Source organism: Tenrec ecaudatus, chromosome 18 (genome assembly GCF_050624435.1).
Source record: "Tenrec ecaudatus isolate mTenEca1 chromosome 18, mTenEca1.hap1, whole genome shotgun sequence".
Classification (NCBI taxonomy): Eukaryota; Metazoa; Chordata; class Mammalia; order Afrosoricida; family Tenrecidae; genus Tenrec; species Tenrec ecaudatus.
This window is the reverse complement of record NC_134547.1, coordinates 63,552,078-63,570,104: the sequence shown is the minus strand read 5'-3', so window position 1 is coordinate 63,570,104 and position 18,027 is coordinate 63,552,078. Positions and strand designations below refer to the sequence as shown.

The 18,027-nt window shown below is 42.9% G+C and overlaps 1 protein-coding gene across 1 annotated transcript in view; it reads right to left on the bottom strand.

Moving 5' to 3' along the window:
• The window catches only part of HYDIN (HYDIN axonemal central pair apparatus protein), a 285,134-nt gene that overhangs the window by 211,863 nt on the left and 55,244 nt on the right, over positions 1-18,027 (bottom strand). The window contains exon 9 of the mRNA XM_075536735.1: positions 10,987-11,086. Within this exon, the coding sequence (XP_075392850.1) occupies positions 10,987-11,086 (100 nt within the window). The remainder of the gene's footprint in view (positions 1-10,986; positions 11,087-18,027) is intronic.

Genomic DNA, 18,027 nt, shown 5'->3' with positions numbered 1-18,027 from the left:
CTCGATCCTCCCAAGATCGAAGCAGATCCCAGGTGCTGGAGAGCTACATCCAGCAGCCTGACTCAACCCTTCTTTTGCAGACTTCCCGCCATAAGGAAGGCAAGGAGTCCCTCCACAGTATCCATTACACTTCATCTGCAGTGGACCCAGGAGCACACACCCTTTGAAGGACTGATTGTGTTCTTTTCTTAGATGGAAATATCATTCTCTAATAATACATGATCATCATAAAGAAATGACAAAGAACATGAAAAATGATCTCATAATTCTATCACTCAAAGATAAATCACTGTTAGCATTTGATACCTACCTGTTCTGTGCTCTGTAATGCCTAGATATTAATGTACATTAGAGCATATGCTATATCTTATTCTGTAAACTTTTTCTTTTCCCTACCTAGCAATGCATCTGGAATATCTTTTCTATATCACGACCTAATGAGTACTTCTCTCCTGGAACCCTGGTGGAGAAAGACTGGCCTAATCTAATCCATGATTAAAAAGAAATCAAAGCCAAACTTCACTCCTTATATCCACACTCAAAATCATTGCCAGGGAGTCCATGACAACTCATAGTGACCCTATAGGACAGGACAGAACCACCCCTGGCCAGTTTCTGAGACTGGAATTGTTAACAGGAGTAGAAAGGGCCATCTTTCGCCTGTAGAGGGACTGGTGGTTTCAAACTGCTGACCTGGTGGATTGCAGCCCAACTCAGAACCACTACGCCTGGCACCAGGGTTCCTTCGGTCCTTATTAGGCAGTGGTTCTCAACCTGTGAGTTGTGACCCCTTTGGGGGTCAAATGACCCTTTCACAGGGATCGCCCGATTCATAACAGGAGCAAAATGATGGTGATGAAGTAGCAACAAAAATAATGTTATGGGTGTGGGGGGGGCGTTGCCATATCATGAGGAACTGTATGAAAGGAATGCGGTGTGAGGAAGGTGAGAACCACTGTTCCGAGGTCTGGTCTATTTCCAGTCCTTGTTTCATTGGCTGTGACCTTGGGGCTTACTAAGGCCCTTTCTCCTGGGGTGTCTCATCAATTCCAATGTTTTATTCTTCAGTCCTACTTACTTTTCGGTTCAATAACAAAGGCAGTACCACTAAGCGGTCAGCAAAAGCAAGTGACCCGCTTTCTTTCTACTAGGTCCCGAAATTCCTCCCTGACCTGACACTGAAAGAGCATTTTGTCTAGCTTTTCTGGTTACTCCTAGAGAGAAGGCTGATCCAAATTACCCAGTTCATTAGCATTGTTAATAGAATCGGGGCATCAAAAGGGTACATATCAACATTTTGGTAGCTACAGACAGTGCTTTCAGTAAGGTGCCAGTAATCCAGACACACATGAATAGTATTCAAGGATTCTTATCTCTCTCTCCTCCTTATCAGTGGTTACCACATTTGAAAATATATGGTAGTTTGATAAGTTTTTCTTGAATTTCTACCATTTACATTGCAAGGCCTTAAAGGAAAACGACTCTATTTCTTCTGCATGTAATATTTCAACACATCCAACACACTGGACGCTTTGTTAGGCCACTGTCAGTACTGGAGCAAATGCGCTTGGACATCCAAGTGATGGCTCTCATGTATTACATCATCATTAGAATGTGATAGCTTATAGTCCACTGCCTTCGGCTGCTATTTAACCTTGGTGTCTTTAATGGTTTCTGTCCATGACTGTCCGCATGGAAGTGTTAATTTGATTATAATAAAAGCCATCCTCGCAGTGGCTGGGGCAGCTGATTTATTCACAGTTATTGTCTCCATCAGATCCAGGTTCCTCTAAAGAACACAGGTAGGTGATGACAACACTCTAGAACAGAAGTTTCCAGAAATTTCTTGGATCCCAAAGCTCACTCTTTGCACCCACTGTATTAGAGCTCTGCTCTGTGCCCAATCGTTTGCACTCCTTGGTTAGAGTATTTTGATAAGAATCCAACTTTCCCATAGCCAAGAGAGAGACTTGCAAATATACCATGGAATGGCTTGCAGGGCTATTTATAACTGTCAGACCTAAAGCTTTTCCCATCTGTCACCTTGACTGCCTTCCTTTAAAAAAATGGAGATGTGTTGTAATAAGCAACGAGCCCATGCTCCTGTGAGAATTGTTAATTACTTCAAAGCATGTGTCTTATTTGTAGCTAGCCACCTCCCCCACCCAAGAGAGAGGGGGAGTGCAAAGTAATATCTAACCTTGCATTTACAAAAATTAGTCTGGGTTTCATGGTCAAAAATCATAGGATTTTGCTAGCAGGGGTTTTACTTGTAGGCAAAAGGCAGCAAGGTATAAAGAGCTTGGAGGAAACAGTAGGCTCTAAGTGCAGATTCCTTATTAGACAGAAAAATATTTCTAAAGCTAATTTTTCACCCACGGTTACAGTCATCCTGGTTTCACATGAGAATCAGAGGGATGACCCACCCCTTTAATGGAGCTGAAATCCCAGTGAGCAGTACATCTATTGCATTAAATTTCAAAGGGTGCAAAACTTGCCACTTAAGATGTCCTAGCAGTCCAACACTCTACTTGAGCTCCTATCCCAGGTAGTAAGAAAGGAAAATTAATATTTGTTTAAAAGTAGGAAGAAAACACTACCGTTAATAAATTTTAGGGCTGTCTACCTAGAAAGCAGGAGCCCCTGGGGGGATGCAATCGGCTAAGCATTGACTCCAGAGACCCCTTGGAAGGGAGCCTGACAACCAGCTTCGGAAACATCACAACCTTGACAATCCTGTGCAGTGGTTCTAGTCTGGACGCATGAGCTTGCCAGGAGTTGGAAGAGACTCAAGGGCAGCTAACAGCAATAATTGAAGATAGCCTCCCAAAGCTACATTTAAAAATGACTAACGATAGATGTTAGGAAAATCAATATGCAAAAGCTAACTGCATTTCCATGGTTGGCAAGGAGCAGAAAATGGAAATTCCAAGATATTATTTACAGTGGAAACAAAAATATAAAGTACCTAGAAATAAATCTAACAAAATATACTTAAGTATTTCAAGGAGGAAATTGTAAAACTTTATTGACATAAATTAGTATGGTGCCTGGCTATCAAAAGATATAGTGTCTGGGGTCTTAAAGGCTTGAAGATAAACAAGTGGCCATCTAGCTGAGAAGCAACAAAGCCCACATGGAAGGAGCACACCAGGCTGTGTGATCATGAGGTCTTGATAGGATCAGGTATCAGGCATCAAAGACCCAGAACAAAATAATACCCAATGTGAATGGAGGTGGGGACATGGAGTAGAGACCCCAAACCCATCTGGAGACAAATAGACATCCACTCACAGAAGAGTCACAATGAAGAGACGAGTCAGACAGCGTGCAGTATAGCACTGATGAAACACACAACTTTCCTCTAGTTCTTTAATGCTTCCTTCCCCCCACTATCATGACCTCAATTCTACCTTACAAATTGGATTAGACCAGAACACGCACACTGCTACAGATAAGAACCCCAAACACAGGGAATCCAGGATAGATAAATCCCTTTGGACCAACAATGAGAATAGAGATACCAGGAGGATAAAGGGAAGGTAAGGGGAGAAGTGGGGAATCTATCACAAGGATGGACATATAACCCCCTCCCAGGGGGATGAACAACAGAAAAGTGAGTGAAGGAGCGACAGAGGATGATGTAAGATATGAAAATAATAATGTATAAGTTATCAAGGATTCATGGGGGAAGACGGGCAGGGGAGAGAGGGGCAAAATGAGGCACTGATATCAAGTAGAAAGAAAATGCTTTGAAAATGATGATAGCAGCTTATGTACAAATGTGCCTGACACAATGGATGAATATGTGGATTGTGAAGGGAGATGTAAGAGTCCCCTATAAAATTATTTAATAAAAAAAATATATAAAATACATTAGTCAAGATCAAAATTAGTGGAGAGGTAGAATATGATCTTGAATAAGAAGACTTGATATAAAATAAATCAACTTTTGATTGCACCATCATTCTTAATATGATTGAACTACTGAATTGTGTGATATTTGAATTATGAGCCAATAAAAAATTAATTTAAAAATGCCAACTTTCCCCCCAATTGATCCATATCAATGCGAACCAGAATACCAAGAAGTAGAAGTTGATGTATTGATTCTAATGTAAAATAAAATGGCTATAAATAACCAAGATATCCCCAAGAAGAATAAAGTGGGGGGACATGCTGTTTGAGATATTGAAAGTATAAAACAACAGTAATTAAGAAAATGTGCTATTACAACAGGAAGGGCTCAGGGGCCAGAATCAGTAACTTAGACCAGATGCATGATATAGATATAGCAAAGCAACAAGGAGAGCCATTCCACACCTACTAGAAGGACAGAAGTGGAACAGCTGGTTAACATTAAGGGCTGGCCATGTTATGGAGCACCAGTAGTGGGAGAGTAAGTTAGCATAACTCCTTTGTAGGAGGTTGATCTAGGACACCTGAGGATGCAAATCTAGTACCCTCTAGCAATTCACGTTTAGGAATCTATCTTAGAAAAACCTAGCAGCAGGTACCTGGACATATATTCAACCAGCTGAGGAAGCACTGTAAGTACCCTCTCACCGATGCCAAGAAATCTGGAAGATAGCTACCTGGCTAAATGAAAGAGATCCATATTTTTACCCATTCAAAGAAAGACGACTCAGTAGAATGCTCAAATTATAGAACAATAGCATTGATATCACATGCAAACACATTGTGGCGGAAGATTATCCAACAAGGAGGGCAGCAGTGCATTGACAGGGAGCTGCCAGAACTCCGGGGCGACTCCATTGATATTCTGTCAGAGGAGGGCCTGGAACAAAGGGAACCAGTGCCGATGTCAGCTGGAGGCCCAACTTTCACCTGCTTATGAGGCAACTGCAAACACCATGAGTTGGGCCAGGTGCACCTTCGTTCTCAACATTAACATCCTTGCTTCCAAAAAGTCACACTGACTTCTCTGACGTTGTTCTGTCCTTGTCTCGTTGAAGACTTAATAAATGTTCTCTTAGAAATTAAAAAAAAATTAAATTAAAACAAAAAACAGAAGATAAGGAAGAGACCGGTGGAACCTACAACTCTGGCCCTGAGCTCTCCTTAGCTTTGCTTGCTGTGGAACTGCACTCACTCCCAAGCTAGAAGAGTCACCATTCAAGACCAAGTGTGCAGCACTTACCCAAGCACAAAGGTCAGTGGAGACAGAAAACACCTGGAGGAAGTGGAATGCGTGATGGGACAGCGAGGGGACTGCAATGTGGACGTTGAGGCAACGTGTGTATGAAAACTGAGGATCTCCTCTGTAAAGTTGTACCTGGTTCATAATAAAAAAGTTTAAAAAAGAAGAAGAAGGTTGCCTGGCCCTGTGCTATTTTCATGATCCTTGGTATGTCCAAGTCCACCGCTGTGGCGACTGTGCTGATCCACCTCACTGAGGGGTCCCCTTGCTTTGGGTGGCCCTTTGCTTTACGGAGCATGATGCCCTTGTCTAGTGATGGGGCTTTTCTGATAACTATCCAAAGTTACACAGCCAGGGCCACCATTCTAGCTGCTAGGCAGTGTTGCATTTCCCCATTCTTCTGGAAGTCTTTGCTAACAGGACACTTTGAATAACCACACGGTTACTTTTCTGTCTTCCTTTCTCAGTGTTGAGCTGGTCCATGAATAGGAGGCAGTTCAAAAGACCATAGTCAGACACCCTTAGTCATCTGAATGACATCTTGGCTTTTTAAAACTTATAAGAGGTCTTTGCTTATTTTCTTTAACTGCTGCTTCCACAGAGATTTATTGTTCATTCGAGTGAAATTGTTAACACCTTCAATAATTGAGAAACATCATTTTATTAGGAGATCGCAGTGGGATGCATTTCAAGAAACCCTATGAGGATGGAGTGTGTAAGTATGTATGTATTTATTACTCTGAGGACAACAACAAAATCCTTTTAAAGGTCGGGGTAATTTATCTATTTCCGAAGTCTAATTAATCTCCAGTATTTATTTAGCTGAATGAGGTTTAAAATCAAAAGCCCTAAATGATCCTTTTGAAATCCAGATGTTGCTATCTTACATTTTCCAGGATGACAACGGACAATGTGGATTCATCCTTCTGAGCTCGTTAGAGGAAGTGTATACATTGGGAATCAGCTCTGCTAGGCTGCCGTTCTGCATTGGACTTTGCAATCCCCATGAACAACATTACTTAGTAATACATTTCACAGCTTAAATCAGAAAGTGGTGCTTCCGTTTGAAGTTCCCATATGTTAATCCAAACCAAATATGTGTCGTCTTCCTTTGAGTTTTATTTTTTTAAATCATCTTCATGATTGGGTTGGGGATTTCCACATTCTATTGGAAAGTCAAGAGAATTAGAGCTGCTTCAAAACTCAGACCAAGCTATCAGTAAGTCTTTATAAATATCTAAAGTACAGGTTTAGCTAGTTCCAAGAAAAAAAAGATCTAAAATTAAGAAATAATTTTTGAGCTTCAGATTGACCTAAATCTTAAGGCTGTCGTAGTAACCACACTCATACCTGAGGGAGCCACCCTGTTTGGGCTCTTCAGTTTACTCAGCATCACGCTCAAAGTTCTTAATCCCAGCATTCAGGGGCTGCCCTCTGCACACTGGGTCTCACCTACTTTTCCAGTGTCATTCTCTGCCACCACCTCTTCTCCCTCCTCCCAACACATACTCACACACAGACGTGCCGACACCTTGGCAGCCACAACCTAAACACTTGCAATTCTCTGACATGCTCTTGTATGTGTATCTATTTTCAAACCATTGTCTCTGCCTGATGTACCCAGCGTCCTCCTTTTTGACTTGACTAACAAATAAGAGGCCCTGGAGGCACCGTGGGTTAAGGGCCGGGCTGCTAAGCACTAGGTCAGTGGTGCAAGTCTACCAGCTGTTCCTGAAGACAAGGAGGAGCTTGTCTGTTTCTCTAAGAACTGACAGCCTGGCAAGCTGTAAGGAGCACTTCTCTAGAGCTGCTGTGACAGAATCGACTCTGTGGCAGTAGATTCCGTTTGTTTTGGAACAAACAACCATACAGGGATCACTTTCCCTTGGAGGCCTTGCTTGGTCGGTAAGACTGAACTACGTGCCCAGTATCTTCTTCTGTTATTCATTCATTAACCCTACACTGATTTAGGTGCTTTCTGTGGGTAGGGATTATGGCTTTGCACATCTTTGTATCCATGAAACCTAGCTAGAAAAGCTTGCAGCAGAGAAGAGAGTTATAATTAGAGATGCGGGTTAGTCAGCCTCAGGAAATCTCATGTCTCATGGTCTCTCTCAAGACTAATGAAATTAGCCTGGCATGCTACTTTTTATCTCTGCACATATTCTTATCATGGAATATTATACAATAACGAAAATCAAATAAATAACACTAGAGATACAGGCAACAAAGGGGATGAGACATGCAGCATGATTCCGATTAGATCAATTTGAAAAATCAGCACTATTACATCGTACTGTTTAGGGATACATATTTAGGAATAAAAACTATTCATGAAAGCAAGAAGATAATATTATAAAAGACAGGCTTGTGATTACCTAAGGGCAGGGGAAGGGACACGCAGGGGCCTTGGGGGGCTGGAAACAGTCTATTAGCGATTTTGGAAGCAATCACACAGTGTTTGATTTATAATTACTTGTTATAATGCAAATGTATGTGTGTTAGAATGATACCATTGCTGTAACAAATCACTACAAACTTACACTCTTGTATTTGCTATCTTTCAAAATGAACCAAGATTAAAATGTAAATTGTGGTATGTGAATACCAAGGATTCCCAGGTAACTGTGAAAAATAAAGAGGTTTTAAATTTATGGTTATAGAATAATCTACAAGAAAGATTAATACAGCAATGATATAACCATTGTGCAAGGTATGCAATCACTTATGCAAAAAGATGTGGGAGGAAGTATATTTGTATGTATTTACTTGTACATGCCTAAAATATATAAACATATATATTTAAAGCAAAACAATACAAAACAGAATAAGGGAAAGAGCTATTTTATCTGTCTAAGAACCATTTTTTAGTGACCTAAGACCAGGAGGTTTTACCAGCTCTTTGAAGATAATAGTAAGGAATCATTGCCAGCCCCCGAAAAGACACATAGAATTACATGGAATTTACAAGGAAGATAATATAAAATTACTATGTAAACAAAGCTCTTCCTTGGCAAATGTATCTTTTAATAAACCACTAACGAAATGAAGAAGAATGTCATGCAGATGGGAAATTGCACTATTCAGTTTACCCAGGATGTGAATTCTAGGGCAGAATGCAGAACTGCAAACAAGACAATAGACAAATACAACTAGCTGTGTAATGTTTGGAAACCTCCTGGAGAGCAGCCAACCCCCCTGGAAAGCGGCCAGGCACGACATCCCAAGGGAGCTGCGAGTGGGAGGGAGATCCCACCACCTGTGGCATGGGGGTCATTGAAGCATTGGCAGCCCCTGCCTGGATGTTACTGTGCCAACTTTTCTGCCAGACCCATTATGAAGCCTGGTAGTAGCGAACCCAGTGACACGGGAATAACAAGAGATCTAAAATTGATGACGAGGACGGTGTAGAATGCCTGGTGATTGGTGGGGTGGGAGGGTGGCATTGATCAAGTGCCATGAAGCCAAGAGAAATTACTGAAAGCCGAACGAAGGTCAAACATGGTACTGGGGCAGGAGTTAAGTAAAAGAAAATAGGGGACAATTAGACATACCCTCACAGAAAGGTCACAAGGAAGGGACCGGCCAGCCAGGGTGCTCTATAGCACCAACAAAACACAACATTCCTCTAGTTCTTTAATGCTTCCTCTCCCCTATTATCATGACCCCAGTCTACCTTACAAATCCAACTAAACCAGAGCATGTACATTTCATGTACAGAAAAGAGCTCTCGTCACAAGGAATTCAGGACAGATAATTCCCTCAGGAGCAACAATGAGAGTAACAATACCATGAGGATAGGGGGAAGGTAGGGGGAAAAGGGGGAGAAATGGGAAACTGATTGCAATGATCGACATATAACCACCCCCCAGGGGCGATGAACAACAGAAGTGTAGGTGAAGGGAGACATCAGATGGTATAAGATATGAAAATAACAATCATTTATCATTTATCAAGGGGTCATGAGAGTGGGGGAGGGAGGGGAAAAAGAGGAGCTGATATCAAGGGCTCAAGTAGAACGAAAGGTTTTGGAAATGATGGCAACAAACGTACAACTGGGCTTGACACAAATGATGTATGGATTGTTATCAGAGCTGTAAGAGCCCCCAGTAAAATAGTTTTTTTTAAAAAAGGAGACTGGTAGATTGGCTGGAGAGCAGGAGATAAGAGGCAAAATAAGTGAATTTAAACCCTCTCAATTCATATTGGAGAGTTAAAAATATATGAAGTTGATAAATTAACAAATAGCAATAGAACCATAGAGTCAGCAAGAGAAACCACAAGAAAGGGCTAAACGTGTTTCTCCTGGGAGGTCGTACTGGGGAATCAGACTGCCATTTAGCTTTCGCATGTCTACTGTCACATGCGCTATCTGCTTGCTCACTGGCATTTCTGAACCCCCTGAATGGTTTTCCCCCAGACAGACAAGTTTCTTGAAAGTACAAAGAAAGCTGCTCCAAAATTCTTTCTCCAGAGACACGTCCGAGTGACACCAGATGTTCCCAATGACATCGTTTAAAGCAAAGAACCAATCCAGGGTCACTGTTGTACCAAGTTTGTTATGTCTGTTATTTTTCAGTCTTTTCTTGACCCTCATGACCTTGGCATTTTTTCCAAAACTACAGGCTGTTCATTTGCTTTATTCTCTAATTTGGGTTTGTCTGATGCTAATGAGAGAAAACAAGCTAGATGTTTTGGCTTGACATAGAAGGGATTCTGTGTGGTCACTGTATCCTAGCACATGATCCAAGGTGACTGGGACCTTGAACTGGTCCATTTTGTATTTCTACCCTTGTTATCTAGAGTTTGACAAGATCTGTAGCTGAGTATATAGTATCTCATAGGATCTATAAGAATCACCTAGGAATCTTGTTAAAAATTTAGACTTTGTAAAAGGAAATAGAGGAAGGAACTAGAAGGAGAAGGACATCTATAGAGGTATAAATACAGGCATGTACATATGTAAATATATTTATATATAACGATAGGGACATAGATCTATGTACATATATTTATAAGTGAAGTATTAAAGTAGCAGACACACATTAGGCCTTGACTCAAGTACTCCCTCAATGCAAGAACACTTTGTTCTAATAACCCGACATTCTGTGATGCTCACCTTCCTGACATGATCACTGAAGACAAAATTGATACATAAGCAAATGTGGTGAAGAAAGCTGATGGTGCCGGCTATCGAAAGATATAGTGTCTGGGGTCTTACAGACTTGAAGATAAATAAGTGGCCATCTAGCTGAGAAGCAACAAAGCCCACATGGAAGAAGCACACCAGCCTGTGTGATCATAATCACAGGATCAGGCATCAGAAGAGCCAAAACCAACACTAATGTTGATGGGAAAGAGGTGGGGTGGAGTGGAGACCCAAAGCCCATCTGCAGACAATTGGACATGCCCTCACCGAAGGGTCTCAAGGAAGGGACGAACCAGCCAGGGTGCAGTGTGCTGACACTATGAGGCTGCTGTACTACATGGACGCCCTTTTCATGGGCGCTGACCTGTCTCCTGCTGCTTTCCAAGCCCAGTATGATGGCATTTATAATGTTGATGAAAACAATTTTTCAAAGTCAAATACGATTAAAGGGGAAACACATGGGGACAATGGTCTCGGGAATTATGCTTATTGCTATAGGAAGGGGAGAGGAATAAAGAAGTATGTTGTAATCACCCATGCACATTTCACCCGACCATTGTCTTACACCGTAAAGTTTGTTCTAGGAGGAAATAAGAAGGGCATGACATCACACACACACACACACACACACACACACACACACACACACACACACACACATGGAGGAAGGCTCTACCTGAAATGTTGCAATAAACAGTCTGTTGGTAGAGCCTGGCTTCCACAGGGTTGAAATACACTGTGATTTCAGCTGAAGAGTTGGGCCAGACATCACCTTCCTGAAAAAGATAAAAGAATCATCAAACAACTATATGATAAAGGGAAGGCATAGCTTTTCAAGGTTAAGTATTATTCCAGGAAACACTCTTACAAATACAGAAAGCACACTATTTTTTACCCAGCAGAAAATAACTTAATACTGCTTGTTAACGCCCGTGCCTCCGCTGCATCGGAGAGAAAGATGAGTGAATGAGAGAGGGGAGAGGCTGGATGCCTGTGAGTTAGGGTGTTGGTGAAGAGTATCGAATACGCCATGAACTGCCAGAAGAACAGACACGTCTGTCTTGGAAGAAGTACAGCCAGCGTGCTCCTTAGAAGAAAGCACGGTGAAACTTCATTTCATGTACTTTAGACATGTTAGCACGAGGGACCAGCCCCTGACAATGACATCATGCGTGACCAAGCAGAGGAGGAGTACAAAATAAGAAGATGCTCAGCAAGATGGACTGACACGGTGCTGCAACCGTGGGCTCAATGACAGCAATGAATCGTGAGGACGGCAGCGGACCAGGTGGTGCCTCACTCTGCTGTGTGGGGCCCTATGAGCTGGCACCTAACAACAGTAAAAAACAAATGGAAGATGAGTTCCACAGATACTTTAGTAAGTTTACAAACATATAACAATTCGTCAGAGGAACTAGGATGTTAAGCGCATTTAAAACATTTTGGAGTCCTATGAAGACTCTGTATACTCAATATGTGGTCAGCACTAGGGCTCTGGGGTTAAATAAATGTGTGATCCATCACTGCAGAGAGTTCACGTCTAAGCAGAAGGACAAATGTGTACAAAACATTTTATAATTTAAAAGTTCTATACCTATATACATACAGAAGGCCCATAAGAAAGAAGGAGCTAACTTCTTGGGTGTACAGACCACAGCACTGAGGGTACTTTCAGTCTTCTAAAACATGCCTCTCCTCCTTGTTATCAACGGCAGAACAACAAAGACCAGGCCAAATCCCTCTTCTGACATGGTTTGCTATTTCTCACTTCAATTCAAGCCAGCCCAAGTCATAACCAGAAAACGCACTTTTGGAGCTGTAGCTCAAATACGCCACATATCGGAAGTCCTGTTACAGAATCAAATTTTGTACTAGCTGTGTGACTGGCGGCATCTTTACTAACCTTTCAGGGCTGTGAAAGGAAATGGTCATAGCACCTTCTTCAAGGGGTTTCCTTGAGGTTTGAATGGGACCATACCTGGTACTGGTATGTAATAAAAGCTCAGTACATAACTCTCCACTGTGACGTGTGTGTTTTTATGCCTCTTGGAAAACAAAGACAGAAAGACTGAAATAACAGAGAATGAGATGCAGAGTCTCATTTAAATTTAATAACAAACAAGCAAAACAAGGCCAAATAAACAAACATGAGAAATAGATCCCAAAACATTTACTACATAAATGACCCCACCAGCCACATAGAAAGTCAATAATCAGGTTCCAGTTGTAGACAGTCAGTCCTAAAGGTATAGTCTCTGGCCAGCCTGGCTAGAAAGGAGCAAGCTGCAGGAATAAAGAACCGAGAAAAGGGCAAGTGGTTTAAAATGCAGACACAGGGTCCTTAGAGGAAAGAGAAACCTAGCAACCACTGAATTGATTCAGGGACTTCGCCAGCCTGCCCGGTGCATGTCTGGCTCAGAACGATGGAGGGCACCGAGCCGAGGGTGGTGACTGCTCACACGACCCTGCACTTTCTCGCATCCCTGGAATGGCCCACTGGGATGAAGGCTCCCGGAGGGCAGGCGCTGCTCTATCCCCGGCACCTAGAGCAGAGAGGCTTATCATCGGTGCTCGGTAACTATTGATAGGAGAACTGTACTCACCCAGATTTCACAGTCTGTAGCTACTAGAAGATGCCTACTCACCCTTGGAATTAATTTCTGCCATTTAGTCCTCAACTGGAACTATAAAAATCTTAAAATTTTAGAGCCAAAAGGGGTCTTTAAGATTACGCAGGGATTAAGGAAATCCCAAGCACTTCCTCTTATTTATATTGTCACTGTGGTGCTTTCCCCAAACCTTGAAGCAGGTGACCTGCTCCCATCTGATAACGGAAGGGTGCCAAGATAGTCTGGATTAGTGAGTGGCCTACGTGTTATGGGATGCCAGGGAATATTCATGTTTCGAATGGGCACATGGGCCTGGAAGACCCAGTGGATCACCTGCTCAGGGCTTCAGCCAGTCAGGCACAAGAGTATCACTAGGTATCCCATTTCAGACCTACCGATGACCCAGGCTTTCCCCTAACCCAGGAGACAAAAGGCTGCCAATAGTGGACAGAGACTGCTCTAAATCCAGACTGACTGAACCCTAAGAAAACTCATGCTACAAGGGACTACACAGGGAATCAGATAAGCTCAGAACACTTGGGCAAAGTCCGAGGTCTGGTCGGTCAGATCTCTTTTAAAAGCCTGGTCTCAGAAAGGAATCCAGGGTCCATTTGCGCAGAAGAAGGCAACACACTTGCTAAACAGTCTATGCCAGAAGCATTTCTGACCACCCGTCACTCAACGAGTTTGACTGCAGCACAGCTGGAGAGTTGTCAATGGGTAGTACTAGACATGGAGCCCAGGGGCTGCGGGAGGAGGGGCTACGAGTTGGGCTGCTAACCTCCAGGGCAGGGGTTTGAATCCATCAGGTGCCCTGAGGGAGAAACAGAAGGCTGTCCACTCCCATAAATCTTTACAGTCTCGGAGATGCCCAGGGTAGTTACACTCTGCTTTACAGGGTAGTTATGGATTTGGTTTTAGACATGTTCCTGAGGGGCGCCCAACTTCCCAGGGGAGACAAACATTCACAGCATTGTGGAGCAGATCATCTCACATGTAGACCCTTAAAGCGGAGACGCTTTTTTGCGTGGTGAGGGAATGGCAGCGCAAGGAGGCCTGAGTTTACAGAGTGACAACTGAGCAATTGGGAATGAATCCCGGAGCAAACCTTATTCTGAAAGCCTCCCCTGGGCTCGTAGCAGGTGAAGAGTGAGAAGAGGCTATGTGGATCTGTGCAAACAGAAGTGTGGTCATGCCGTCTTCTCTCACAGAGGGAGGCTCTCCATGTTAGGTCCTTTGAAAGAGTATTTTGGCTCTGAAACATTTAGAAGCAAAGTTGTACTCCAGGCGGATGGTCCCTTCAGGACCAGGGGTGTGAGCGGAGATAATGGCAGGGTGGGTTGGAAAGAGGGAACCGATTACAAGGATCTACATGTGACCTCCTCCCTGGGGACGGTCAACAGAAAAGGGGGTGAAGGGAGATGTCGGACAGGGCAAAATATGACAAAATAATTTATAAATTATCAAGGGCTCATGAGGGAGGGGGGAACAGGAAGGGAGGGAGGGGTAAAAATAAGGAGCTGATGCCAGGGGCTTAGGTGGAGAGCAAATGTTTTGAGCATGATGAGGGCAGTGAATGTACAGATGTGCTTCTATTTTTACCCAAATATTAAGCATTTCTGGAAATGGAACTCCATGTTTCCTCCCAGAATGCTAAGAAATGACGATCTGATGGCAAAAGCTGTGAGACATCCTAAAAACTGTTACTGGACATATTGACAACTGGTTCATGACACCAAAAGAAACCAAAAACTCATTCTGATTGGGTCATTTCTATCTCACAGAGACTTTAAGTCTTTACAGAAGCAGACAGCCTCGTCTTTCTTCAGGGAAGCAACGGGTGGGTTTGAACCACTGACCTCACAGTCAGCAGCTCAAGGTGTAGCTCACACCATCAGAGCTCCTATGACTCATGAGAGGAGATTAAAGTGAACACAAGAAAAATAACCTTAAAAATGGCAATAAAGGAACTCTTTTAGAATTTCCTTTGAGAATTCATAAATTCAAAGAAGAAGAAAATACCTTCTTTTCCCGTCTTAATACCCATTCCCACTACCTATAATTGCTTTTCCACAACCTTTCAGATCAGTGAAAGACCTTGTGGCTCTTTTTACCAAGGCGCGGGAAGAAATAGGAAAATAAATAGATACTAAACCAAAAAAAGAGAAAGAAAAATGTAAAAGAAAAGTGAACTGTCTGAATTATCATTGAGTTAAAAGGCAAAATTGCCATAGAGAGATATTGCTTTTCCTCTATGTCTCCTGTTGCAGAAAGCTGTGAATCTAGTAAAGTTTTGATTTTCTAAATAATCACCAGAAAAGTTTCTAAGACAGAGCGCTAAGGGTCAGCCATCTGCCAGAGGAAGTTTGACAAAAGGTGTATGTTCTATCTTAGTCCCCAACACAGTGTACACTCCACTGGGGTTTTTTGGAGCTGAGGTGTGTGATGTGCATGCCTTTCTCTGAAGAAAGCAGATTTGTGCCTATTCAGGTAATGAGCCACGGGGAACCTGGCTGTTTCTAAGCCATCCGTAGGCCCTCCGCCACCTCCACCCGCCCGACTCTCCTATACAATACTGACTGTTCCAGAACAACGGGGAACGTTTAGCAGAGAGCACAGATCTGGAAGGACAATAGCTAATGAAGGGAGCCGGAAGAACGGGAGAGCCATCCTGGCGGCAGACGTGACTTGTCAAGGGCAGTTGGCCCTCAGCAGGTCCCTGTTCTCCCTTGTTTCCGGTGTCCATTTACAAGGTGTCAGCTCCCCGCATGCTTGCGACGTGACTCTCGGCTAATGGCAGGAGAAGCGGAAGATGTTTAGAGGAAAAAGCTATATCTTCCTTCTTTGGTAGCCATCTGGGCTTCCACCCAACCTGGTTCTGCTGAGCTCACAGGCTATGCCAATTCAAGAGAAAATAAACTAAGTGTGAGCTGTGCTCTGAAAGCCTGAATTGCTGGGCCAGCATGTTTTCTGCAGGCTTAGGTGGCGACACAGCAAGGTTTACTATTACTGACATGGTATTCAGGAAACGATCAAGTTTCTCTCCCTTTTCAAGGCCGAGTTAAACGAACCCTCAGCGTCCCCAGGAACATTGGACTCAGCTGTCCTTGATGCAGGAGACACTCGCTAACAGGGGCAGAAACGCCTTGCATGCTCGTTGATGTCGGCCAATCTAGGAGAACCTGTTTGGGCAAATATCTCTAGATCCTCAGACCCATTCTTCTGAGAAACTACCAAGTGTTTAACAGTCAGAAAATTGCTTCATCTTAAAGTGTGACCTGAGCCAGCAGCAACAGAGTTCAGAAGCAAGGCCGGCCCATCTGTGCAGGGATTTCTCAGAGGACTCCTAGATGCCCATAGAAATCAAAAGTTTAATTCTCTCTGTTTGCCCTGTGATATTCACCTGCCTCACAATTTTCAGAACTGTGATTTTTTTGTCTCGGCACCTTCTCTCACTCAGGGTACCCAAGAGACCGAAGCGGAGGAACTAACAGAACTAGACTGTCAAAATTCTGCACGGCCAAGGTCCAGCTCATACACTGGAATATTGTATTTCTGAGAGGAGTCAATTCCATCTGCTTTGCTGGGAGGCACAAAACATGTATAATAGATTTCAATTGTGCAGTCCTTTTCCAAAGAGTCAAAAACACCTCTGGAAGCAGGTGGCTTGAGAAGCCATCACATTCTACAGAATCCCACACCTTCCCTAGGTAGCAAATAAACTGAAAAATTTAAGAAGATGACATCAATGCTCAAAGACATTGTCAAAGAATTAACCCCAAAGAACTTGATACAAATAATAGCAATAGGCCACATCCTATAATGCTGAGGACTAGGGTGGAAACTCAGATGGATGGTAAGGCTAGCAAACATTCCTGCAAGCCCTCTGTTCCGTGATCTCCTCAGGACTCTTTTCTCTCAGTGATCACTTTAGGTTCTTGGACATCCTCATTCTCTACCAATGAACACACTCAGGATCTCGCCAAAGATGAACTCCTTCTAGGAGCAATTTGCTGGTCTCCCTGAGTCCAGATTACAAGGAGATAAAGGGAGACAAACAGGCCTAATGCTGGGTAACTGCATCAGCCTCCAAGACATTTCACTATCACTTCACAAGGTTCAAACAACTGATCTCATAATGATGTCATGTGGTGAGCATGCCAAGACGAAAGGAAACCAAGATTTTGGAATGAATATGTGGCCAAGTGGTGAACAGGTGGTAGAACAGGGAAAGAACCCACAGGTCTAGGTTCCTTTCCTATAGCACTGAGTGAAATTACTTGTCGCATGATAACATTAGTAAAATTTGATATAAGTTCAACCCATCTGATCTCCGATCTTGAATCTCCGTGCTTTAGAATGTCTCTAGAACAGGCACAAGGTTCCTATAAAATATGCAATAGGTGAAGAATGAGGACCAAGCTAAACTTTTCATTTAAGCTGATGTATTTGAAGAAACAGCAACTGAACACATAGGCTCGAGGGGTGTGGGGGAAGAATCTGTTTCTTATTTCTTTTCAGACTCTAAGTTAACATTTTGGGTTTTGTACTTTTGTTTTTAAGTTTATCCACCTTTGAAGACCTTGTCCTTCTTGGGCTGAACAAAGAGACAAAGGAGCCTGATTGAAAGCAGAAAGGCTTTTAAGCCTATATATCAACCTTTTTTTTTTTAACAGAATATCAATTAGAAATTGATCAATAGGTGACACTGCTTGGTTTTAATCTTCTCTGCTTCTGTAAACTCATCTCACATTAAGAAGCTAATTAAAAGGGATCGCACCCTAAGGAAAACAAACAACTAATCACCAAGGCATAAACTGCCAGAAATTAAATCATAACCATTTGGCATTACTTATCTGGTACATGAGCAAGATTTAGAACAGCTATTCAGTGAAAAATGATGGTGAACCAGGAAGAATAGGGGAGAAAGAGATGTAAGTAAGACCTGTCCCAGTGAATGGCCCAAAGCGGGCCAGATTTTCCTCTTGGCCATCCTACTGTGAATTCCGTCTCTTCCCTCCTAACCCGACCTCTGAAGGTGAGCACCGGGGGGAGAGTCTAGGGCCTTCTCAAACTTCCCTTTGAAAAAATTGCTCTCAGTTTCCATC